This window comes from Geospiza fortis, unplaced genomic scaffold (genome assembly GCF_000277835.1).
Source record: "Geospiza fortis unplaced genomic scaffold, GeoFor_1.0 scaffold11, whole genome shotgun sequence".
Taxonomy (NCBI): Eukaryota; Metazoa; Chordata; class Aves; order Passeriformes; family Thraupidae; genus Geospiza; species Geospiza fortis.
This window is the reverse complement of record NW_005054304.1, coordinates 6,833,539-6,857,961: the sequence shown is the minus strand read 5'-3', so window position 1 is coordinate 6,857,961 and position 24,423 is coordinate 6,833,539. Positions and strand designations below refer to the sequence as shown.

Sequence of the window (24,423 nt, the reverse complement as noted above, 5' to 3'; positions counted from 1 at the left end):
GAGCCGGCTGAACTCTGGGGGGAGCATCCCACACACACAGCATCCAACACTCGCTTCCTCCTGTGACTCCTCAGTCTCCTCAAACACAGGCTGCAGGAGGATGAGAGATGCCTTCAGAAGGTAACAGAGGAGGTTTGCACATCTGCCAGAAGGCTGCAGGCAGCGTTGGGAGTGGGGAAGGCTGGGAGCTGCCCACACTTCCCGTCTGCTGCCGCCTCTCCCAGGGCACTGACGTGGGAGGGAGCAGCTGAGGCCATGCCAGCTAACAGGCCTGGCTGTCCATTGCTTATGGAAGGTTTCCCTTTTTCCATATAAAGTCATTTTGAAGGGAAAGTACTTTACCAGCAACTTAGGAGACTGGAGTTGGTTTATTTTCAGGCTTGCAATAGCTTGTGAGAGTGAACAATGTTCAGCTTTTGCTTGGGTTTGTCCTCCTGGGGAGTGTTCCCAGCCAGTGTGTGACCTGGGGCTGTGGCAGGGCAGTGCAGTGCTGCCTGGGAGCCAGGCTGACACCCACATGAGCTTCAGCCTGTGCTACATGGCTTCATGTGTTCATTCTCTGGGCATCCAGGCACTCCCAAGCACCAGGACATAGCCCACAGTGCTTAATGTCCAGCTGATTTTTGCCTTTAGTCACATACATGTAGGCCCCTTGATTTTAGCAAAGAAATTACTGCTGTCCTTGCTGGGTGGTTTTTATTGGATTGTGTGTGTGAACAGCAAGGGAAGATTGGTGAGGAGCAGCTAGCTCCCAGCTGTGAGAGGCCATCCAGGAATCAGTGAGGGACAAGTGGGTGGGCTGGGAGGTGCCAGGTCTCTGCCAGCTGAGGCTGGGCACAGAATGGGTGCCTGGTGCAGGAGGGGTGTTAGAAAGAGATGCCAAATAATATTCTCATAATAATATCCTCATATCCAATAATATCCAAATAATATCCAATAATAATATCCTCATCAAGGACGCCAGAGGCTCTGCTGTGCACATTGCTGTGGCAGAAAAGCAACTACATATAACAATGGGAACTCCTTTCCAGCTGCTATTTTTGACATAACACAGGCAGTCAGTTCCCTGCAAGCTGCAGAAAAAGTGTTTTCAGGCTCTGTCCCAGGGTGAATGAGCTCTGGGGCTCTGTAAGAAGCGCCTTCCTGGGCCAGGGAGAGCTGTTTGTTTTACAAACAATGGGCAGAGCACAGAGGAAATGCTTGAAGTGCCTGTGGAGAGCAGCTAATCTCCATCAACAGCCTGGGCTGTCATCTTGGTTAAGGAGCTCATGTGCAGACAGGGAGCATCTGTACATCCACAGTGTCCCCGGCAGGACAGCAGGGACCACTCAGCCACCTTGGTGGTGGGGACCATTTCTTTGGGCAGGTGCAGCCCTCAGGTCCTCAGCCTGAAGGAAGCTGATGGAGAAGCCATCCCCTCTGTGGGCAGTGCTGCCAGCAGAGCAGCAAGGCTCTGAGGTGCAGGCTGTAGGATGATGGCAGGGGGACTCCTTGCTGGCAAGAGTCAAGACATCTGCTCTGTACAAGGTGGGCTGGTTTCCAGTCCCAGCTTTGCTCGCTTCACAAGAACTCCTGAAGCAAGAGGGGCACTTGGAGGAGGGAATCCTCACATCTTCTGAAGTCCTTGCAAGGCTCTGCCATCCCCTGCCTCTCCTGCTGTGTCAGGTTGCTGTATCATCTGTCCATCTCTGTCCACTTTGAGGGCTGAGCATGAGTGGGACCAGCACAGGGTGACTGCCATGCACCTGGGTGTCAGCCCAGTGTAGTGAGAGTTTAGCTACTGCTGTGGCCAGTTGTGATTTGACTTTAAATCTGGTGACTTCTTGGCCTTTCTCATTTATTTTTAGTGGCAGAAGAGCCCAGCTCTAGAGTTTGGGCTGTTTGGATTTAAGTCAAATGTCCAGAGAGAGCACAATGACTTTTCCCATGACACTTGCTGCATCTCTCAGGATGTGTATTCCCTCCTGGCCTCTGAGCTGTGTCAGATACAGGCAGAGGCCTGTGGATGCCTCCAGCTCATTTTACAGCCAAATGTAGAACGTCATGTTCTGCCTGGTTGGATCAGGATGTACATCCCGAGCTCAGGACAAGCTCATAACAGCCAAGCCCTCACTGTGCTGTGGCTGCTGTGCCAAGCCAGACAGGGCTTTGCTGTGAAGCTGTGCAGGCAATTCCCCTGTCCAAGAAGATAAACAATTTCTCCTCACCCAGGAGGTGGGTCGAAATTCCTTGTCTCTTTTTCCCTGACAGCAATTGTTGCTGAAAAATCGTGGTGTGACTTGTTCATCCTGGCAGGGTGAATAAACATCTCTGGCCAAGTGGGTGCCTGAACCCTTGGCACAGAGGGAACTCAGCAGTAACCAAGACTGAGACACCTCATTCAGCACACCACCTTTAGTGGTGTGCTGAATGCTGCCAGGGGAGAATTGAGCCAGATCCTGGAAGAGCACAACAAGGCCTTAACATCCACCTGGCTCTTAATGTAAGAGTCAGGATTTCTCCTTTTCTGTGGTGCGAGATGTTGATCACTGGGGGGCACTTGTCATCTTGGTTAACTTGTTTTTCCTGCCTCATGGAAGAACCCCAGTGATAGGATGGTGTCCTATAGGGGCAGACATGGCCCTGGCAGCTGGGGACAAGTCCCAGGCTCTGCTTTTGGAAAGCCAATTTGCATGTGGAGGGCTGGACAACAGAATAACAGCATCAGGCTTTGCTGGGTGCATATCAGCTGGAGGCCCCTCACAGAGCTCAGGGACATTGTGTCCCATCACAGCTTCCAAGAACCTTATTGTCCCTATTGTTTAAGGGACACCAGAGAAAAGAACAGCTGGGCTGTGCAGGAAGTGCTGCACTGGGTAAGGGGAGCAGAGTGCGTGACCTGAGGTGGCCCCATCCTGCAGATGGCAGTGGGCTGGCCACTGTAGGGTACTCAGGGGAGAAAACCTTCAGCAGGGTGTTGAAATGCTGCTTAAATCCTCTTCTCAGCTGAGAGACTCGTCTCTGTGCTGATGAGGAGCACCTGGGTTGTGGTGTCTGCCAGGAAACCAGCCTGTGCTGACTATTAGGTGTGGTTTCAACCATCGCCCGGGGCTACACATAAAACTTTTCTGCTTCTCCACAGCTGCCTCCTGTTAAAAATCAGGACTGGGATACTTCTGTAACAGGGAATGTTGAGTGCAGCCACCCCTAGTCTCTAAGCAGCTTCCCTCCAGCAGGCTGTGTACAGTCATTCCTGGAGAGAGAAGTCTCGAAAGACAAGAGCAAACACTTTTCTGGGTTTGCACCAGCTGCTCAGGAGCAGGGAACCACCTCAGCATCTCTTGGGCTAAAATGGAAGCATGGCTGATACCCATTGGCTGTGATACTAGTGTGGGTCTGCCCCCAGTCATGAGGAGGAGGAAGAAGACACCAGCTTTCTGCTGGAGGGTGGTGCAGTGTGATGCACTTGAAACCTGCACCCCACTGTCTGCAACAGGGCTGCAGGGCAGAGTGCACATGCAGGGCTGAAATCAGTGCAGATTCAGGACCCCTTGAGGAGCATTAGGACCAATATCTGCCCCTCTTTTACAGGACTAGGAATGAGCTGTGTGTGGTCTGTGAGCCAGTATACCCAGGAGCTTCTGTCAGGCTGGCTGTGGAGTACCTGTCTGCATAGGAAATGCCTTCTCCCGATGGAGTGTAATGGGAGCTTTAGTTTCCTGTTACTGCCTGCATCTTCAGAACAGAAGGGAAAAAGCTGTTTCTTAGAACTATCAATAACTGGAAATAAACACTCTGTGCTCCTTTGGTCTGCACTTCCTATTGCAGGGAATTAATAGCTGCGTTTTACAAAACAGCCTGGCTAAAGAGGGACTGAACAGAAACAGCCTTTCTTCCCTTCCTGGGATATGGGTTATGTCTCCAGCATTTCCCAGCCTGAGGGATAAACATCTCCAGCCAGATCTGCAAAACAGCCCTGCTCTGATCTGCTTTAAAAGCAACTCTCTATTTAACCAGGAATTGGAGCTCTCTGGAGAAAAACAGGGCTCTGCATTCACCTTCTCCCTTCCCAGATCTCGCCCATGGAGAGCTCTGCCAGCATCCAGCCAGCCTTCTTTGGCTGAGCATTGCACACAGGTAAAACAGGAACAGCACAACATGGAATTCTGCTAGCCCACATTGAAATCATGCTGGGAGAAATGATGCTGCAAAGTTGGGCAAGCTCTTCGTGGCATGACAGAGTGGAATGCACCCTGTCTCCTAGGGGTCCTTTCCTCCATGCCAGCTGACTTGGTGACTTTATGGTAAGCAGGGCCAGCAGTTGGTACAGTTCTGCTCAGCCCGTGAGATAACAGAATACAAACGGTATTTCACTTCTAACCTCAACCTTGCGAGCAGGAGGACTCATCACCTGAACTGCTCAACACTTTCTTCTGGGGCAAGCACCCATTGGACTAGATAGTATAAGTGCGTGTGTCACTTTGGAGAGAGAAGTGTTGTGATGTGGGATCAGTCCAGTGAACTTTGTTCCTAGCAGGGATCACCTTCACCTCATCCTCAAAACCGTGACTGGCTCCCATTTAAAAGGCTTTTATGGAGGCAGGCTTGCAGTCACCTGGGACTTAAAAGCTTTTCTCCCTTTTTGCAGGACCCTCCATTGTGACTCCTCCTAAGGACATCTGGAACGTGACAGGAGCACAAATCTACCTGAGCTGTGAAGTCATTGGCATCCCAACCCCTGTCCTCATCTGGAACAAGGTAAGGGCCCTGCTGGGAGCTCTTACAGCACAGCAAACCTGAGGTGGCTGAAAGTGCCTGGTAAGCACAAAGGCCATAGCAGATCTCTGTAGAAACACACCTCTTTGATGAGTTCTCTCATCTCTGCAGTTCTGTCCACCCCCACACATCTGGTTTTGTTTAGTTTTTAGACATTATTTAGCAAATAAACTCTTGATCCTGAGCCAGGACAGGACTCGTGTTTCTCTTGGTAGCGCCTGGTATTTGGAGCATGTAGGGAATGTCCCTTGACCTGCCTTCACCTTCACCCTGCTGGCAGCAGTGACTCTGAGGTGGCTAGACATCGCCCACGTTGGGAACAGGAACCTCATGGGGCAGTCATTTAGCTCCAGTAGCCAGCAGCATGTTGATTTTGGCAGCACTGGTAACATCAGGCTTAGGATGGGGGCCAGTGTTGGATGGAGAGGATCCTGGCCGTAGGGCTGGGAGGCACTGCATGGCTCCTGCAGCCCCCTCAAGTGCCACAGGTTTGTGCACACTTGTGAAAGATCTGAAAATTAAGCTGAAACATTACTACTTAAGGATACTATGGAGAAAAAAACTAGATTGACCCCAAGTTTGCTGTAAGCAAGCTTTATTCGTAGGGGTTCAAGAGCAGACTGTCAGGTGAGCATGCAGCGTGGGCTTGCTGACTCAGGCAGTGTGTTCTGCTTGTTTATGAACAGATGCTGAGTTTACACTCACTGAAAGTGCTGCTCTGCTTTTCATGCCTCTTCCTCATGGCTGAGAGACTGCTTGACCTGATGGTAACAAGGGCTGAGCACCACTTGTGCCGTGCTGGGCTCTGGGCTCAGACACTGGGGAAAGACTGCAGTACTGCTTTCCCATTGATGCTGTGCCTACCAGGAGGGAATGTCTGGTTTGCTGCAGCAGAAACAGGCATGAACACACACAAGTTCTATGAGGCCAGATCAGCACAGGGCATGTTGGCATACCCCATTGCCCAGCACCATCCATCCCAGAAAACTGGGCCACTCTGTTGTTGCTGAGGTGAGGGGAACCCACACCACTGGGGTGGTGTGGCTGCACTACACAGAGGACTAAGTGAAACTCTGACACTAGAAATACACTGCTGCTGCACAAAACACATCCTTGTGTATCTAATGTTGATCTGTGTGCAGGTATGGCTCAGCATGCAGTTCCAGCATAAGTTAGCCCCTAAGTTCCAACCCATTCCTGCCCCTGTGTTTAGATAATTCGAGGACAGTATGGTGTCCAGAGGATGGAGCTTCTGCCTGGGGACCGGGAGAACTTGGCCATCCAGACCCGTGGGGGCCCTGAGAAACACGAAGTGACTGGCTGGGTGCTGGTGAGTACTCTGTGTGAGCACAGAGCTGCACAGGCAGCAGAGGGCAGTTTGCAAACTGCTCACGGACAGAGAACAGGACAGCAGACAAATGGCAACAGACAGGGCATTTGGAGGAAAATAACTTCATCTGTGTGAGTTACAGATGAAGGGTAAGCCTGGCTGCTGGTTCCAGTCTTACCATGCAGTCTTACCTTGCATGCATCCTTCCTCTGTCTAGCATGCAGCATTTTGCAGTGTGCATCCACTTGCAAAATCAGAGGGGAGTAGAGGGGAGGACAGGGTTTGACACAAAGAAGTTCTGTAAGATACCTAAAACCAGAATCACCTCTGCCAGTGCCCGAGATGCTCACTGGGGGAGTGGGGTGTGCTTCTTCCCTCAGATATCTCCTCTGAGCAAAGAGGATGCTGGGGAATATGAGTGCCATGCATCAAATGCCAAAGGAGAGGCAACGGCTTCTGCGAAAATCCACGTTGTGGAAACTCTGCATGAAATAGCCCTGACCAAAGGTTGGTAAGTGTGGCTGAACACTCAGCAGCTCTCTCCCCTAACAGTTTACTGTTATTTGATACAAAAGGACTATCTCTGTTTAATGCTTAAAAAAAAACCCTCCCCCCCACTAGAAATACCAGTTTAACGTGCAGTTTTTTGCATTTGACAGAACATTCCAAGAAATCTTAGCTACTGGAGTTCTCAAGGGATTGTTAAATAACCCCCCCACGTGCTGTAAAATACTGGAAATACAAAAAGAACATTAAGAAACATCTTCTGGGATTTTAATAGAGCAATTTCAAGTCGATTTCCAGTCCTACATTTGTATCATCCTTTCAGTGTTGTTTGGATACTTTCAAACCTGCTCCTCTCTCTCCTGAGAGCAGTATTGGCACAGCAGACATTCCAGTTCCTGCCATGTGCTCTGCCTGCTGGGATGTGAAACCTCAGGAGATTTGCCACAGCACATCCTGCTTGCTAGGCTGTGTGCAAAGCTGGTGGCAAACCAGCCACCTCACCCCAGCTGCAGAGGATGGCTCAGTACCACAGCCACATGATATGCTCAGGAATAAATCTGGAGAGCCACAACAGTAACTGTAACCCTGCTAGAGGCAGTGGGACAGGGAATAAAGCACCTGGCTAGAGAATACTGTGCTGCCCAAATCCCCTACTGGATGTAATCCTTGGTTTTAATCCCTGCTAGCTTTATCCAAACTATACAGTCTTGACTTTTTGTGTCCTTATGTCTGTGAAGAGCTGAAATACTTCCCTTAGAAGAACATTAGCGGCACCTGGCACTGAAATGAGAGCTTACAATGAATCCAAATATCATGCACAGGAACTTTGCTAATGGTTTTAAGGTAGTCTCTAATCCCTTTTCAAACATCGTATTTATGGATGTGAATGAAATTGAGTTTTACTGAGTTGTGCCATGAACAGCAAGCTTATACCCCAGAACAGTTTGTTTCTTGCACACACCCAGCACATGCTACAGCTGGTTCTTTTCAGCTGTAGGAAAGCTCTGAGGCATCTGGAGCTAAGTGATAAGTAAATGCAGACTGCCACTTTAAAGGAAATTGCTAAAGTTAATGGAACAAACTGCCAGACATCATAGCTATACTGTGAGAGTCTGTATGCCATGTCCAGGTGATCTCAGCACAGAAAAACGTGTCTATTATCACCCCCCTGCAGCAGGGAGGGAAGGAAAGAAGGCAGGAAGGAAGGAGGGGTCAGGTCTCATCCTCAGCCAAGAGATCCCAAAGCTGTTGCCAAAGTTGCAATATTCCCCCTTGGAACAGGACAGAGTGTAACATGTTTTTGTTTTTCCACAGATGATGGTGCAGAGCTGTGATGTGAGGACTTTCACTTATGCACAGTTTTAAATTAGTATTTTGGAAAGCTGCAAGCTCTGGCTTTTTCTAGCTGACTAATCAGTCCCTCTTAACTCCCTTTTTCTTTGAGTCCTAATTTGCTTGCACACTTCTTTCACAGATACACAAATAGATTCACAAGCTCGATTACAAATTTTAATTCTATTTACAGGAAATAAACATACTTTTGAACAGCACACAGCAGATGAGTGAAACTGTAATTCTGAATGCAACGTGTACAAAATGAAACAAAACCTGAGCACTTCACTTGAGCCACATAATTAAAAAAAGCCCTTTTAAGGCTAAACACTCATCATACGAGGTGCAATACTCATGGACATCAGTTCCTGGAAGAGGAGCTTGCAGGCGTAGGGCATTCGAACCAAAGATATCTGGAAAGAGATTGCAAAAGTCTTGTGATAAACACTCATAAAGCATCAACTTCCCCATACTCTACACAAATAACTTCCTTGAATTTTTGGCTTAAAAGCAAATCTGAAGTTATGCATAAAAGCATTTAAGGAGAATTGCTCACAGACAGTACCAAATCAAGAAGGAAGCTGAGACTGTCTGTAGGGGCTACACAGCAGCTCTCCAGAACACATTTTAATGTAAAAATGCAGCCAAGGGATCTGATCCTAAACAAGAACCATTTAACAGAACACGTGCACAGCAGAGTGTGCCTGAGGTGCATAAATGCAGGTAAGGTTTCCAGCACTCATCACTCTGTAACCCCAGTGCCATTGTTCAGTTGCAGCAGTCAGTCCTTGGCACAAAAACAAGCCTGTTCAAGGCTACTATTTTTATCCCTGCTACCGCTGTCCCTTGACACACTCCTGTAACCAAGCATGCACTGCAGAGCTTTTATTAAACTAAAAAAACCCACCAAAGTGCAGCACAAAAGACCTCCCGTGGGGACCCAGCTCTGCAAGCATAAATATCTTCATGGGATAGTCACAAGGGCGATGCCTCTAAATTCCTGTGATTCTGAGTTTTAGTTCTAAAAACAAGCTCTCAAGCATTTAAAGTCTCTGAAAACTCTGCACTGAGCAGCATTTCCTGCCAAACGACAAGCCAACACTCTAAAATTAATAAGGATGCATCCAAATTGACTACAATGCTATAAACACTTAAAACAGTTATGAAACTAAAATAGCAATTGTTCTGGTGCTTCTTTAAATATTTACTCCCTATCCTCCTGCTTCACTCAAGTGGCATTTCCTGCTGCCCACAAGGAGGAACAATGGCTGATGAGAAGCACACGCACCTGAGTTTTATTGCGGCACCCACGGCATTCGTAGGTGTGAGTCCTCGTGTTTGCAATGGCCATGATTCCACAGAGGTTGCACACGTGGACCTGGTAGGGGTCTGAAGCTTCAAACAATCTTTCTCTCAAGAACTGGGCTGCTCCATGAGCAATCTGGCAATCTCGTTCCATTTCTCCAAAGCGAAGGCCACCATCACTAAAAGGAAGAGAAAAAACCCTCAACTTTTGAGTTCACTGGCAAAATAATCAGTTCTTGTTGTTGGAACAAGTATCTGCATTGCAAGGCAGGAGGAAAGCTGTGCATTAATTTTCCTCTAACACCACAGAATAAAACTGTGAAAACAGTAATTAATAGCTGCTGATGAGTATTTCTACAGCTGGTGTCTGACAGCCACAGCACAACCATACAGCAAAATGAAGTGTACTATTAAATCATCCTCTGTTTATCTGTGGTGTGTTTAACCTTGGCTGTCTGCCAGATGTCCACCAAACAGCCTTCTGGTCCCCACCACGTCAACAGGACACAGGGAGAAAATAAGATGGAAAAGCTCATGAGTGGAGATAAAACCAGGGAGATTGCTTATCAATTACCACCACAGACAAAACAGACTCAGCATGGGGAAAATGAGATTATCACCCATTAAAATGGAGTAGGATGATGAGAAACAAAACTAAAATGTTCACCTCCCCAACCTTCTTCCCAGGTTACTTCACTCCTTCATTCCCAACTCCTTCCTCCCTTCCCTGTGATGACCAGGAGAATGGTGACTGCAGTCAGTGCATCACAGCTGCTCTTGGCTGCTCCCTTCTCCTGACAATTTTTTCCTGCTCCAGCATGTGGCCCCTTCCATGGGATAATCCTTCACAAACTGTTCCAGCATGGGCCCTTCCCACAGGGTAGAATCCTTCAGGAACAGACTGCAGCAGCAGGGGTCTCCCACAGATCATACCTCCTACCAGGAGCCTGCTCCAGCGTGGGCTTTCCACAGGCTGCAGGGCAGTTCCTGTTGCATTTCCTCACTCCTCTCTCACAGTTGCTGCACAGCATTTTTTACCCTTTCTTAAATATTTTCTCACAGAGGTGCTACCAGCACCACTGCTGGGCTCAGCTCTGGCCAGCAGTGGGGCTGCCAGGGCCAGCTCTAAGTAGCTGTGTCCAGCATGGGACAAGCCCTGGTCCTTTCTCAGAGAGGCCACCCCAGCAGTACCTCCTGCTACCAAAACCTTGGCACCTGCACCCAATACAAGATCTTAAGCCAAACACATGCAAAAATGGGTGGCTATTTGGGGTGAGCTAATTAAGCTGCAAAGCTGGAGCTTTGCAGGGCTAAAAGCTGGACAGAAAAACAAAACCCCACAAAGAAACTAGCAGGGATCCTTACCGTGATCTGCCTTCCATGGGCTGTCTGTTAAGGATCTGGATTGGCCCTCGTGCACGGGAATGGATTTTGTCATCCACCATGTGCTTCAAGCGCTGGTAATAGGTAGGCCCAATGAAGATCTGGGATGTGATTTTTCGACCAGTGAAGCCATTGTAAAGGACCTGAAGAAGTCAATGCAATTGTAAGCCTTACTACCCATCAAAGGTGTATTAAAAAAACTACAGTGGATTGATACTTTGATTATACCTCATTTCCTCTTAGATGATAGCCATAATCTGATAAAAGGTTGGAAATCTTTTGCACGTTGACAGCGTCGTTAAAAGGTGTAGCATCACCAATTTCTCCCTTGTTTGCAGACACCTACAGAGAAGAGATTTGGAAGAGTTTGTCAGGTTTCTGAAGGACTGGTTAGACCATATTTAGCTGTTTCAAACAGTTGTAACTCTTAATACTGGAATTTGAGATTCCATGCCAATGGTAGTACCCTATCTCGCTGTGTTTATCTGCCACATATTTTAAAAAATACACACTATAAACAATTTTGCCTCTCCTTATTCTAGGTCAGGGGAAAATGTCTGGAACAAAAGCAACAGATGAGAGAGCACACTGTAGGTAGGATCTGACCTTCTGGATAAAACTTACAGGACTACATCTTCCCTAAGAAACCTCCTTCCTTTTGCTATCAAATAACTGGAGAACAATCATTTTTAAGTGAATTAACACCTAATAGATAGTGTTTATCTTTACAAAAAAACCCAAAAAACAAAAAAAACCAAACAAACCAAAATAAAAAAACCCTCAAAGCATACAACAGTCCCCACCAAATTTTAATTCCTATTGCTGAGACATGCACTATAGAAGACTGCTCTTACCTTGCCCTGAAGACACTCAATCAAGTGACCAATGGTCATACGGGAAGGGATGGCGTGGGGGTTGATAATGATATCAGGTGTGATGCCTTCACACGTGAAGGGCATATCCTAGAGCAGAGAAACACACAGTCAGTTCCTCACAGGACATCATGTTTAGGAAAAGTATGTGCCTGGATCCATATTAAGTCTTTTAAAGAATTTAAAGGACATTGAAATACGTAAAAAGCAGCTGTGTCTCCTTCTAAAAATATTTTAGCTAAATTTAAGTCAATATTGCATCTGAGTAGATAGTCCACAGACAATTCACTTAAGACAGAACACTAAGATAAGCACAGGTAAAATCTCCAGAAGAAGAAGAAAAAATAAATTACTACCTCTTGCCTGTACTGGATCCCACAGGTTCCTTTCTGACCATGTCTGCTAGCGAATTTATCTCCAATTTGTGGAATTCTTACAGAACGTACCTGTGAGCCACAGGAAAACATGCAATTGGTAACTTAAATACGGACCAAGGATGATTAAAGCAGAAAGCACAAACGTCAGTGCTCACTCTGATCTTGCAGAACTTGTATCCTTCCTGGTTCAGGGTCACCATGACCTGATCTACAATCCCAGTCTCACTGGTCCGCAGGAAGGTGCTGCAGTCTCTCTTGGTGAAGCGCCTGTTGGTGCTTTCCAGCTCATCTTCGTTTTCTGGCAGTGTGACTGTTTTGCCAATGATGACATCATCCCCAGACACACGTACCCCAGGGGCTATCAAACCATCATCATCAAGTTTGTCATAGATTGCGTGTCTCATGCCTTGGGGGGAAGAAGGAAAAAGTAGATTCCCAAATTTTTCAACATACTGACACTTGATGTTCTGCAGTAATTCAACAAGTCTGCTTGCAGCTCCAGACAACTGCTAAAACATCTAATGTAAATATCTCAACTGATACAGTAATTTCTATAAAATACAGAAATGTCTGTATTAATATATCCCAAAATGAAGGCTGAATCATTTCAACACTACCTTGCCTACAAAACCTTACTTTAAAACCACTCCTTTATCTTACCTTGGCAAGTTTCACGTGTAGGCTTCTCAAAAACTTCCTCTTGGTCATACCCTTTCTTAGACTCCTGCTCTTTGTATGAGCGATAGAACACAGACCTGAAATGAAGTTATAAAGTCTTCTCCAGTGAAGCCAGCATCATTTCCCCCCATATCTCATTTTCACATATTAGAGCTGCTGTTACTAATGACAACCAAATGCAAATAATGAATGCATGCCGTACATCCTCTGATTTCCTGTTAATCTGACCTTCACTGAGGAGGGGAAAACAAAAACAAAGAAACAACCCACCACACAGAAAATTTTCAGAGGGCATTTTGATGGTCACTCTGCAGATACTGCCAAAGTACTTTTGATGAACTGCAAAGATTTTTTTATCTGCTTGGCACCACAGAAGTAGTTATTATTCCTAATGATTATTCACATCTGCAGCATATCATTCCCATATTTCTTTCCTCCTTATGCATGCAATTTTGCAAACTTTTTTAGGCTTCTATCGCTAGCTTGCAGTGCCACACTCAGTACAACTGAGCTGCAGTGAAAAACTTTCAATTTAATATAAGGTTCTTTCTGGTGCTTTAAGGGTTTTTGTTTGCTGCCTCAGTTGCCAGCACACCAAAGTGTTTTCAGATACTATAATGCATGAAGTCACATCAGCCACCAGCTGTGCCAACAGCAGTTCCTTCTAAGGAGAGGAACATTCCAATCCTAACTGGTAGCAACTGTCTCACTAATAAAGACAAGATTATTCTATAATGCTGGAACATTGTTCTGGTAACTGGCAAGACTTATATGAAAATACACCAGGGAAGACTCCAAATGTTTTTTCATTAAACTGTGATACAAAGGACCCTAAACAGAATAAAGATCAAAATGGAAGATCAAGAAGACAAAGTGGGCAGTGAGGTTTCATGGTGTTTTGCTAAGATACACATTCACTATTTTCACTGTGTTGCTCACTCCATCCCCATTAAAAAAAATAAAAATGTAAATGCTTCTCAAGTGGAAAGATTAAGAGAATGGCATCTTCCAGCATAAAATGAACTTTTCTCAAGCCTCTGGACAACTCCATATAGCTTTTTCTTTTAATTCCAAGCAGTTAAAAAATTTTAAGTGTCTTACCTGAAAAAGCCTCTGTCAACAGCAGAACGGTTCATAATGACAGAGTCTTCCTGGTTATAGCCTGTGTATGATGCAATGGCTACAATCGAGTTGATACCTACAATATACAGAGAAAATATTTTTAAAGAATGCACACATGCCTAGACAGACACTATTTTAACTCAAAGTAGGCTGTACTCTCTACAGTCAAGCTGTTCTGCCCTTTCTCAGATAAAATCTCTACATCCCACACACAGAAACATGCAGTATCAGCAAATTCAACTCCTGGGTAGAAAAGAGAGTCAAGAGTGACCCCTTGTGAAAAACCTATCAAACATCAATACAGAAAATGCATTTTTTCAGTTAGATTTTAGCAGTATTTTTGGGTAAAGCAGTTTCAGCTGCAACACTACCAACAAATTTCTGTAGTCTAGGTGTCCAGTTACAAGCTCACACTTAAACTATAAATGCACACATGTGCTAAGTGTTCAGGTACTCTACACACACCATTTGTGATGTGTTTGAAACAAAGCAGAAGAGCAGTATTTTTGTCCCATGAACATGAACTGACAACACACCTGCTGGCAGCTCCCTGAACCTCAAGTACTCCATGGAGCGTGTTGTTACCAGGGGCTTCTGGGGATAATACAGCACGTGTGCCAGTGTATCCATACGGACATGGAAGTTGGTGATGTAGACTCCCATAGCCTGCTTACCCATAGCAGACTGGTATGTGTTCCTGGGAGACTAGACAGACAAAGGGAAGACCAATAATTATGGACATAAAGCTCCTTACACACACACACACCCTGTGGGTTTTCTAGCAGCTTTAAAAGCAGGATGTCAGCAGAGGGGCACTGACCTGGTTGTGATCAGGGAAAGGGATGATAGATGCACACACTCCCAGGATCATGGATGGGTGAATCTCACAGTGTGTGTATGTTGAACAATATGCCACACCTTTCTCTTGCAAGTCATCTGGAGTCATTGCCAGCATCACAGTCTCTTCTTCCAGGGTGTCAATGTACTCTACTACACCGCTGGCCACGAGATCCTGCCAACTGAACAACCAATAATTCAATTAACACCTAAAATGGGTCTCTTCAGCAGTGACAGGAACAAGGACTTCCCTGGCTTATTACTACTACCACTGCATCAATGTGATTAAAAAAACTGATTAAACTACCAGGCAGAGAAAGCATCTTTGTGCTGCTCAAAGCCATAAACATTCCTCTCTCCAAAGTAAGGAAACATGCACCTTCCAAGATAGAAAATGACACCTTCAGTTGAATTTCAGGAATGTCCCTCACCTGTAATTGTTATACTCTCGTTCCTTCAATTGGTCAATGTGCCTTTTCTTCAGCAGCAACTTCTGTTTCTCCACAATCAAAAGGGGCCGACAAATTCTGCCTGCATCAGTGTAGATGCGGATTTCTCGCTCACGAATATCTCTGATCATTGAGACCTGGGCAAGACAGCAGCACCCCATTAGCACAAAGTCTCAGCCTGCAATCAGAACTACAGAACACAAAACAGGATAACCAAATCCCCTAAAGCAAAGACTTTCCAAGCACTATCAGAAGTACAGAACAAAGAGTAACACTCTTAAAACATGAATGTTTGAGAAGATGATTTTCAACTGTTTTGTCTTTCAATGGGATCCTCTTTAAAAACAAACAACCCTCCTTTAAAGACCAACCCCACAACCAAGCAACAAACCATACATAATCAAGCATATAATAAAAAAAAAAATAAAATGCACCAAATACAAAAACCTCCCCAAAAAACACCACAAAACAAATGCAACAGGAAGTATATTCAGAAAGAGACTTGCAAATAATGCTACTTGAAACTTGCAAAGTAGTATCAAGGCATTATCCTCTCTTGCCCAAAAGGACACCCAAACTCTAGATGGAAAGATTTATACCTCTGACACAATGATGTCCATCTGACGACGAAGCTTCCTTAGGGTATTCATCAGCTGCTCTGGATCTTTGTGTATTCCTACCCAGCAGCCATTAACAAATATCTTGGTAGCACTAGAAGGGGAAACACAAATAATAACTAAAAATATCCCACCCCACCAAATAACCCTCAAATCCCTGAAGTGTTGTGCAGGATAAAGCTTAAGTTTGTTTGAAGGGTTTTATTACGTACTCAGCTATTGCTGCTGGAGATATTTCTTCTAGGTTTTCCATACTCCACTCTTCCAAGAACTCCAGAATTGGGGATGGCTGTGACCCCACAGAAATGTAAGCCATCAGGGCTAAGTTCTTCACAAGTCCTACTGCATGACCCTAGCAGAAACACAAAGTTGCATTTTCAAATCAAGAAGGTTCAAGAATTTCAACTTAACTCCTCAAGGACCCAGACACAAAACATGCTTCCAACCACCAAGTTAGCTATAAAGCTAAATATTTGTGTCAGCATTATTAAAAAAAGTGCACGGGATCACCGCAAGAGCCATGGCTACAAAATGACTGTGAGGGAGGGGCAGTTAGTACACAAACCCTGCTTTCATTACCTCAGGGGTCTCAGCAGGGCAAACCATTCCCCACAGGGTGTTGTGCAGCTGCCGGGGCTTGGCCAGTTTTCCATCTCTCCCAATCGGAGAATTCAGGCGTCTCAGGTGGGAAAGGGTGGATGCAAAAGTCAGGCGGTTCAACACCTGCGCATTGGAGGGAGTTCAGTCAGTCAAAGCCTCTTAAGTGTGTTGCTGACAGGCATCATGGCACACTAGTACAAAGGATCAACGCCCTCTAGAGATGATGTGCTTAAAAAGAACTAAAACAGCTTTGATTTTTGTCAGCTACACTTTTTAGCTCACCTGCACTAACCTCACACTACCCCTAGAATCTCAAACTCCCAACTAGTGTTTCAGTGGCAGAAGTTCTCAGAGCAGTTACCACAGCAAGACCCTGGGCTGATAAAGTCAGTGCTCCCCATCATTTGCCATGGAATACAAAACTTTTATATTATAAGGTGTCACTCAAGTTTTTTTAACTGCCTGACAAGCAGTGGAAGTAATTAAAGGAAAGAAATCCATCCTCCTGGATGACTCCCTGGGACTAAGAATTTACACAAAATTGTATGATCAAACAAAAAAATCTTTACAGGAGTTACACCAACTGCTTAGCAGTAAGTGCAACAGCCAAAGCAAGCAAACCATCACCAAAAAAACCCCTAAATCAAAGACCCATGAAGATCCAACTGTTTGGATCTTCATCTGTGTCACCTAAGGAAATTTCCTTTTAAGATAATTCTGTTTAACATAAAACATGCATGGCTGCTAAGCAATGTTATACTGTTCCATGAGAACAGTTTTACCATAAGAACTGTAAACCTGACAAAGCTCTTACTGTACCTGAGATACTCCTGCTCTGGCCTGATGAGCTTTCTTCTGGTCACCCCAGTTTCCAGTTGCCAATGAATATTTCAAACCATCTGAAATAATTCTTGTTTTAATTGCCAACTCCAAATTGAAATCTTTTCCTCTGTCAATGAACTTCTGTGCATATATTCTCACTTCCTTCAGCAAATTCTTGAACATTCTGTAGAAGAAAGACACCGAGAAATCTGATTAAATAGTGCATGTGCAATTCAGCCTACTTTGGGCTATTTGACAAAAATGTCACTGGCCTCCTGAAAAGAAGCAATTTGAATTTGTAACCAGGATGATGGGGCAGAGGGGAATAAAGCAAATGCAACTGTTTGTAAACCTGCACAAAATATGCTTCAAAACAAGTCAATGCTGGCCACCTACTGTTATAGCAAACTTAATCACTCCATGAAAAAGTCATAATTAGACAGAAGCTGTGTTGTCCAAGACTGGCTCTCTGACACAACAGAATTAGTCTGACTTGGAAGCACAGAGTTGGCAACGCCTCTACCATGAAATAAAACGTGCATGTGATAGTTACCCTCTGAACAGGAAAGCCAAGAGTGGCCCAGCAAGATCCAGTCTTTTGTTGCCATAATGATCTCTGTCATCCAGCTCTCTTCTTCCCAGTGCTGCCAGCAACAGTCTATGAACCATATACCTAAGCAAATAAGACAGTTGATGTTTTAAACTGACAGCAGGCATTCACAACAAAGATTACATGTTTTCATAGATAAGTCAGTGAACTCTTTCCTAAAAGCTGTCCATTCTAGATCTTCAGCATACCATTGCCCTAAAATAAACCTCTTCAGCACATCCTTAGAGGTGGATGACCCACAGAAAGTTCAGGCTAAGGACAGGGAGAAGAAAATATTTACATCACGACAGTCATGCCTTTTCTGCTAAATATCTGCCCTGTACTGTAATATGGGCTCTGTTTAAGCACATGCAATCAGGTATAAAATCATAAGTCTCCTGATGCTACAGTTCATCTGCATACCAGTAAACAGTGATCAAAACAATGTGCTACTGGTTTTAAAGAGTGCTTTACATTACAGTCAGCTTATCAGTACTTACCTAAATCTTACTTATCAATTTCTAGATGCTATCCATGCAACTGGATATCAAGAAGTCATTTAGCACTATTATCATATTTAACTTAAGATCCAAAATGTGTTTGAGGCTCATCTTTTCCCTAGTTTATCAAAATTTGCATTTTCTCAGCCTGAAAAATATACCAGTGCCCCAAGGTTTATCACAAAGTACCCAGAAGACTGAGGTTAAAACAAACTTCCATTCAAGGCATTCTTCCAATCATATACATGAGTAAAATGTATCCATTTGCAGCTGTGAGACAGAATTCTGACATACCCTAGAAAATAGGCCTTTTTGGTTTCACAGAAGTCACTGACACCAACATGTGGGAGCATTTCTTTCTGCAAGACTTCTTTGGCATACTTGATTCTCTTTTCTTTGGTGACACCTGGCTTGGCACCTCTTGAGCCAATGAAGTTTAGGGCAACATTTTGCTCCTGAATGACAAATGCTTCATCCAGAGATGGTTTGACCTAAAGCAGAAAAATACAGCAAAAATCCTGTAGCAACTAGTGCTTGGTGGGGCTGAAGGAAACTACAGAGTAGTTTGTTAATGATTTTTTTTCAGGATCTGCTAATTATTGATCCAGGTCTTTCTGGCACTGGAAAACAGCAAGGAAGCGTGCAGGAAGAACACAAAAAATAGTTTAAACTTCAGAAAATAGTCCTCATTCAAGTTCATTCTAGGTCTGATGCTGTTTCAGGCATAATCAAGATTTTACAATTAAAGTCAACAATAGCAGAAGACCCTAACTCTCTCCAAATACATATTAACTCTTAAAAATTTCCACTGTGCTCTGTCTCCTTAATGTACTCATTAGAATAGATTCAGGCAGAAAACTTTCAACATCTCTAATACAGAACCCCCAAAAATAATAAATAAATTACAACAGGAAAATGAGCAACGCTTCAAGTGATGACTGCCTATACCGCCACACCACCAAACATCAGAACAGGAAATAATTTCATATATATTACCATTTCCATCATTTCTGGGTCTTCAAAATCATAGATGATGTGCTCTAGAATGTCCCTGTCGGACACAAAGCCGAGTGCACGGAAGACAATGATGATGGGCACCTCTTGTTTGATATATGGCAGAGTGGCTACAATGCGCTGACCGATGGCACTCTTCTTTGCACCCTGCAAAGATGGGGAGAGCAGGGCTGAGGCTTAAATCATCCTGCCTTTCAGTGAAAGTCTCTAAAATCATCCTGTCTTTAAGTAAAAGTCTCTCTCTGGATTTGGATGATACAACACAAGAATATTTATTCAAGCACCACAGGAAAACACGGCTTCTCAGCAGGCCAAATAAAGAGCTACTCTGCAGCCTTACTCCAGCAATGAGTTTTTATTTTAAAAACACTTCAAGCTTTAGAAGCCTGTGAAAACTTGTAAGGTTTGTGCTGACACAAAGGAATATAAATACTACTCATTCACCCATATGCATCAATTCTCTCCCTCACTGCCAAGAGCAATCTTATCTACCTTCAGTGTTCCTTCTGTCAGGGTTAAACAGCTTTTCTAACCCACTGTGCAAGTGATTTATCAAGTAGCTGCTCCCTTTTGCCAGAAGGAAATGCTGTGGGATGCAGAAGAAATCAGGAGTGCCCCAGACATCAGGAGGGAGAATACTGTAAAGCTTCTATTTACGTTGCTCTTGGAAAACTTCAAAACATCAGTGCAATACTAAATGAGTTCTGTCACCTTTTGAAGTTACAAGCAGCACTTATTTCCCCTCACAGATGGCACAATTAAATATTAAATATGAATTAATATGTGGTCTGCAAAATGCATCTCAACACTAGCTTGACCATCAGCAAAGAGAGGGTCCCTGCTCTTATTCTTCATGAAAAAACAGGACACAGCTTGTCTGAATTTTCTCAAAACTCATGTATAGTAATTTAAAAATATTTTTTAGCCTTGCCCTAAAGCCTGCCACAAACTGATTCTTCATTTCAATCCTCAAATTATTTATCATAGAGACAAGCATAACATATGACAAACAATATCTTCTTTACAACTTAGCATCAGAGAAATTTCTTCTTAAAATCCCAAAAGCAAATGACACAAAGAGACAGGACAGTAACAAAACTCCTAAATCAATCTCTGGGGTTGTTACTGCCTAGCCATACCTGTCCACCTCTGGCCAGCATGCTGACCCATATAGTACTTGTTGGTCGAGAGGAATTTTCCAGACAAGACCTACACTCTCCTGTGTAGGCATATTTTGAATCTTTCTTTGCAAACACATAGACTGTGTTTGTAGCCATCTTCTCCTGAGCAATCAGAACCTGTGCGAGAAACAAGAGCACCAGTAAATAACTGACAAAAGAGAATACTGAAAGCAACACTCACACTGTTTCTACTATTCCTTCAGGTGCCTCAACTTTAAGAGCACTGCACAGCATGAAGTCAACTGTATTTTAAAAACACAGATTTAAACAAAATATAAGCTAGTTAAGATGAACTAGTCCAAACAAGAGACTCAGGGAACTCTGTTGTCTTTTTATTACTTATCACACATGCTGGCTGTGCTGAGACATTTTGCTCACTGACAAAGAAAGCATCTATCTATCTGTTTTTCCAAGGCCAATGCACTACACAGGCAAATTCAAATGCCAGCTCAACAATCAAAGCCAGAACTCTTTTCCCCAAGAAGAAATATAAAATTCTAATTATTTTGCTGTGTTTGCCTGGGTTATCAGCTAGAAAATACTGTCAGTTTCACAGGTGAGGCACTAATAGAGTGTGGAAATGATTTTCTGAAGCTGCTTCCACAGCAATGGAGGCAAGAACTTCTTAAAACCAAATACATCAAAAACACAGCAAAATCATCAGCAAAAATACAGCAAAATGCACCAAAAACACAGCTGTGAACAAGCTGGAGGACACTCCAAGTGAGGAATTGCCTCATTTCAGAATGTATGCTGCTCTGCAATACTGGAAAAGCAAATAAAAATATCTAGAGCACTTAGTGGCAAACAGTTCACAAAAGGCAAAGCAGCTCACAAAACCAAAGAAGGGAAGAACTGAAGATGGGAAATGTGCCTCAAAGAAGAAAAGGTGGCTTGAGAAAGCCCTAACAGATGACTAAAGGCCCATCTTTCTGCAAGATCAGGAGCTCCCACAGTATCTCTGGTACACTGGAATAAGAGTGTTTATGCTCCTGGCAAAACATATGGGAACAAGTGGCAGAACTTCCAGTGTCTGTACAGATGGCTGTGCAAGGTACATCCCTTACCTTTTCTGAGCCATTGATGATGAAGTAGCCACCAGGATCAAGTGGGCACTCGTTCAGCTCACAAAGGTCACGGTCAGTTAAGCCATTCAGCAAACAGTACGTGGAACGCAGCATGATAGGAATTTTTCCTATAAAGGTTTTCTGATGCTGGGTCTGCAATTGGTCCTCCCCTTCTTTAATAACTGTTTTAGTTATATCCACATACAAGGGGGCAGAATACCTACAGAATAAAAACAGCACTGTGTCACCTGTCAGTTGCTACCTTTCTGTACAACCCTGAGTAATGCACTCACTGGTGTATTAAGCATTATTACCAAATTACCATCTGCATTTAACAACTAGACATGCAACTTAAACAAAGCAGCAATTATTATGCAGAAGGCTATGAAACAATAGGGCAGAGGCAGTTCTTCCTTGTGCTTATCCACCACAGAGTTGGCCCTTACGTGAGGTTTCTCAGCCTGGCTTCATTTGGCATCATAGGTGAGGGTGCTCCATCTCTTTCCCAATGTGTAGGCTTGGAGAGATAGATTTGTTCAAACTTCAACAGATACCGGGGCTGGAAAACAAGAAAGAATACATTTACTTGTAATGAAAGAAACATCTCTCCTATTAGCAACCAGAACTGTTACTGCAGAAGAACAGCCACTACCAATAAATAAAAACACGGCAAGTTGGGTAACACCATTCCTAGGAAGATTCTACAGGACAAGTAAACAAAGTAAGACTTGAGCTTTTGGAAAATGATCTGATTTTTAAAATGCACAAAAGCTTCTTACAACAGGAGGTGGCAGACCCTTGTTGGCAAATGTTTTGTAGGTCAAAAAAAATCTCAGTCTTTATGTGAAGAAACACCTTTTCCTGGATTTGCAGCAACAGCCGCATATAGTGCTGTTTCCCAAGTTCTCATGAAAGCTGTCTTAAGGAGAATTCATTTACCATCATTCTTACCTCTGAGCATGGCTCCTAAACCCTCTCATGTGCTCTAAACTGCCTTCAAAATTTGAGACTGAGAAGCAGAGGGAGACAGAAACAAAAAAAAAATCAAGATTTTCCCAATACACACATTTTCCTTAAATTAGTCCAGCATCCTCAAATGTGGTGAGATTGCTTGCAAGTGACTCTGAAGGTAAAAGCAAGTCTTCTTTTTCTCATCTCTATACCTATTCCTAAAAACCTGCATTTAATAAATAAGACACTAACCTCTGTGATTTGAAAAAGTAAAATAATAGCTTTTATGCAAAAAGAAGCCCAGCACAAACCATGCTTGTGATCTGAACAGTGACCAGGCACAGGACAAACATCAGCTGCAGAACAGCACAAATAGGGAATTCTGCCATAATATACACAGAATAACAGAGAAAATATTAAGAATTAGTGGGCTAAATGTTTATGAACTGTTTGCCTATCAAAGAAACCAAAAGACATCTCAGTTATTCTCTACAGGGTAGTTTATGCCTGCAAAAAATGCAAAGGAACAGAAAAACCATGTAACAAATTCAATGCTCTGGTGTCCTAAAGTTCCTTTAAATCCGTAGAGGAAAACAGCAAGGTAGTGACTGACAGCAAGCAATGGCTCATCACCATTTGCACTTATGGAACAGGGATGAAACTACACAAGGGACACAGGTGAAAGCACCAGAGCCACTGCAGAAAGTGCACACTCACTGTAGAGGAGCCATCATGGGGTGCAGAATTGAGACAATCTGTCCTCTTAGGAACATGGTGCCAAGGGAAGAACATGAACAACAGCACCCTTTGAAAACCTGGACCTAACTTGAGCCTAACTCGAGTCAAAGCTAAGAGAGAAGTTTTCAGCCATTACCCTTGCCATGATAAAGCTGCTGAAAAACCAAAATCTCTCTGAAACACAGCTTGCTCTTGGCTACCTGACCTGCTCTACTGAATCTCTGTCCATGCAGTTTTGCAGAGGAACTGACAATATGAGCTGCAGCAGACACTTGTTCTTGGTCACTTCTCAAGTCAAACAGCAGGACAGGGGTTGAATAAAACAAATGAAGAATGACTTTGAATTGTAAAAACACATAATCTGGCAAGGTTCTCCACTTACTGGCTCTTCCACTTCTCCTGAGGCATGCTGGGCTTCAGCTTGCAAATCAATTGGTGGAGCATCTTCAACAATTCTCTGCACAGACATCTGAATAAACTCATCAAAGGAATCCAACTGTTGCCTGACTAAACCCTTTTCATCAAAATAGGAGCTAAAAAAAAAGGAGCAGGTTAATAAGAAATCTTAATTTAATTAATGTACTTCACACACCAACAAACTTAAGATATAGTTATTACCAAAACTCCACAAGTCATGATATAGTGCAGAATCAAACACATTCACTTAACCCAAGGCACGGGTTTCAAACAGAGATGCTCCTCACAAATGTTTAATGATTCCCTCCTGCCTGAAGACACACTTTGGAGCGACAGACTTGCTGCCACCTCTTGGCTGAGCCACAACTGCAGGCACAGTGAGTGCCTCAAATTACCCTTAAATTGGAAGAGAAATGTGATGACAAACTTGCTGAAAGTGGCTCCAGCTCAAGCTTTCAATAACACCTGTAAATTACTTTGCTTAACTAAATTTCCAAGCTGTAGTACACTAGGAGCATGGCCCCAAGTCCAAGTAATAGTACTGAGAACTTTTAGCTTGGATCCCCTCTGCTCCAGCCACACAGGTCCTGGATGCTCATATTTTGCTAGAAAAAATCACCACCACCACCACCAAAATGGTGAAAATACCCAAGTACTGATTTCCTAATGCCAGCATCAGCAGTGAGATTAGTGGACAAAACCACGTGCTAGATATGGAACCAAAACCATCCCTTCCTTCACTGAAAAAAGCGCGTGCAGGGGTCAGCAGAGCTTCTTAATCCGTGCCCACAACCCTTTGTTTCTGCCAAAAGCCCTGAAGGTGCCACAGCACATGGTTTAGAGTGACCAAGCCTGCAGCTCCCAGCACAAGCTGGATAGCACCTGACAGGCCGAGAGCACCCGCGTTGAAGGGACAAGGACAGCCCGTCCAGCAGCTCACCTGATAACAATCCAGCAGGCCTCCTGCCACAGGTCAGGCG

General features: G+C 44.1%; 2 protein-coding genes across 2 annotated transcripts in view; one reads left to right on the top strand and one right to left on the bottom strand.

Moving 5' to 3' along the window:
* The window catches only part of IGFBP7 (insulin like growth factor binding protein 7), an 18,326-nt gene extending 10,184 nt beyond the window's left edge, over positions 1–8,142 (top strand). The window contains exons 3-6 of the mRNA XM_005418122.3: positions 4,628–4,737; positions 5,969–6,085; positions 6,466–6,592; positions 7,907–8,142. Of these exons, the coding sequence (XP_005418179.2) occupies positions 4,628–4,737; positions 5,969–6,085; positions 6,466–6,592; positions 7,907–7,926 (374 nt within the window). The 3' untranslated portion in view covers positions 7,927–8,142. The remainder of the gene's footprint in view (positions 1–4,627; positions 4,738–5,968; positions 6,086–6,465; positions 6,593–7,906) is intronic.
* Positions 8,089–24,421, bottom strand: POLR2B (RNA polymerase II subunit B; the record flags this gene model as incomplete). The annotated part of the gene is made up of 24 exons (XM_005418220.2): positions 8,089–8,337; positions 9,213–9,408; positions 10,595–10,755; positions 10,841–10,954; positions 11,467–11,574; positions 11,841–11,930; positions 12,017–12,267; positions 12,522–12,616; positions 13,641–13,737; positions 14,198–14,366; positions 14,482–14,680; positions 14,930–15,084; positions 15,547–15,658; positions 15,777–15,916; positions 16,144–16,287; positions 16,984–17,170; positions 17,540–17,659; positions 18,370–18,566; positions 19,072–19,236; positions 20,229–20,387; positions 21,338–21,557; positions 21,784–21,896; positions 23,409–23,559; positions 24,384–24,421. Coding segments are annotated over 24 exons (3,471 nt in total), but the record flags the coding sequence as incomplete, so codon positions are not given.
* Between the last annotated feature and the right edge of the window lie 2 nt (positions 24,422–24,423).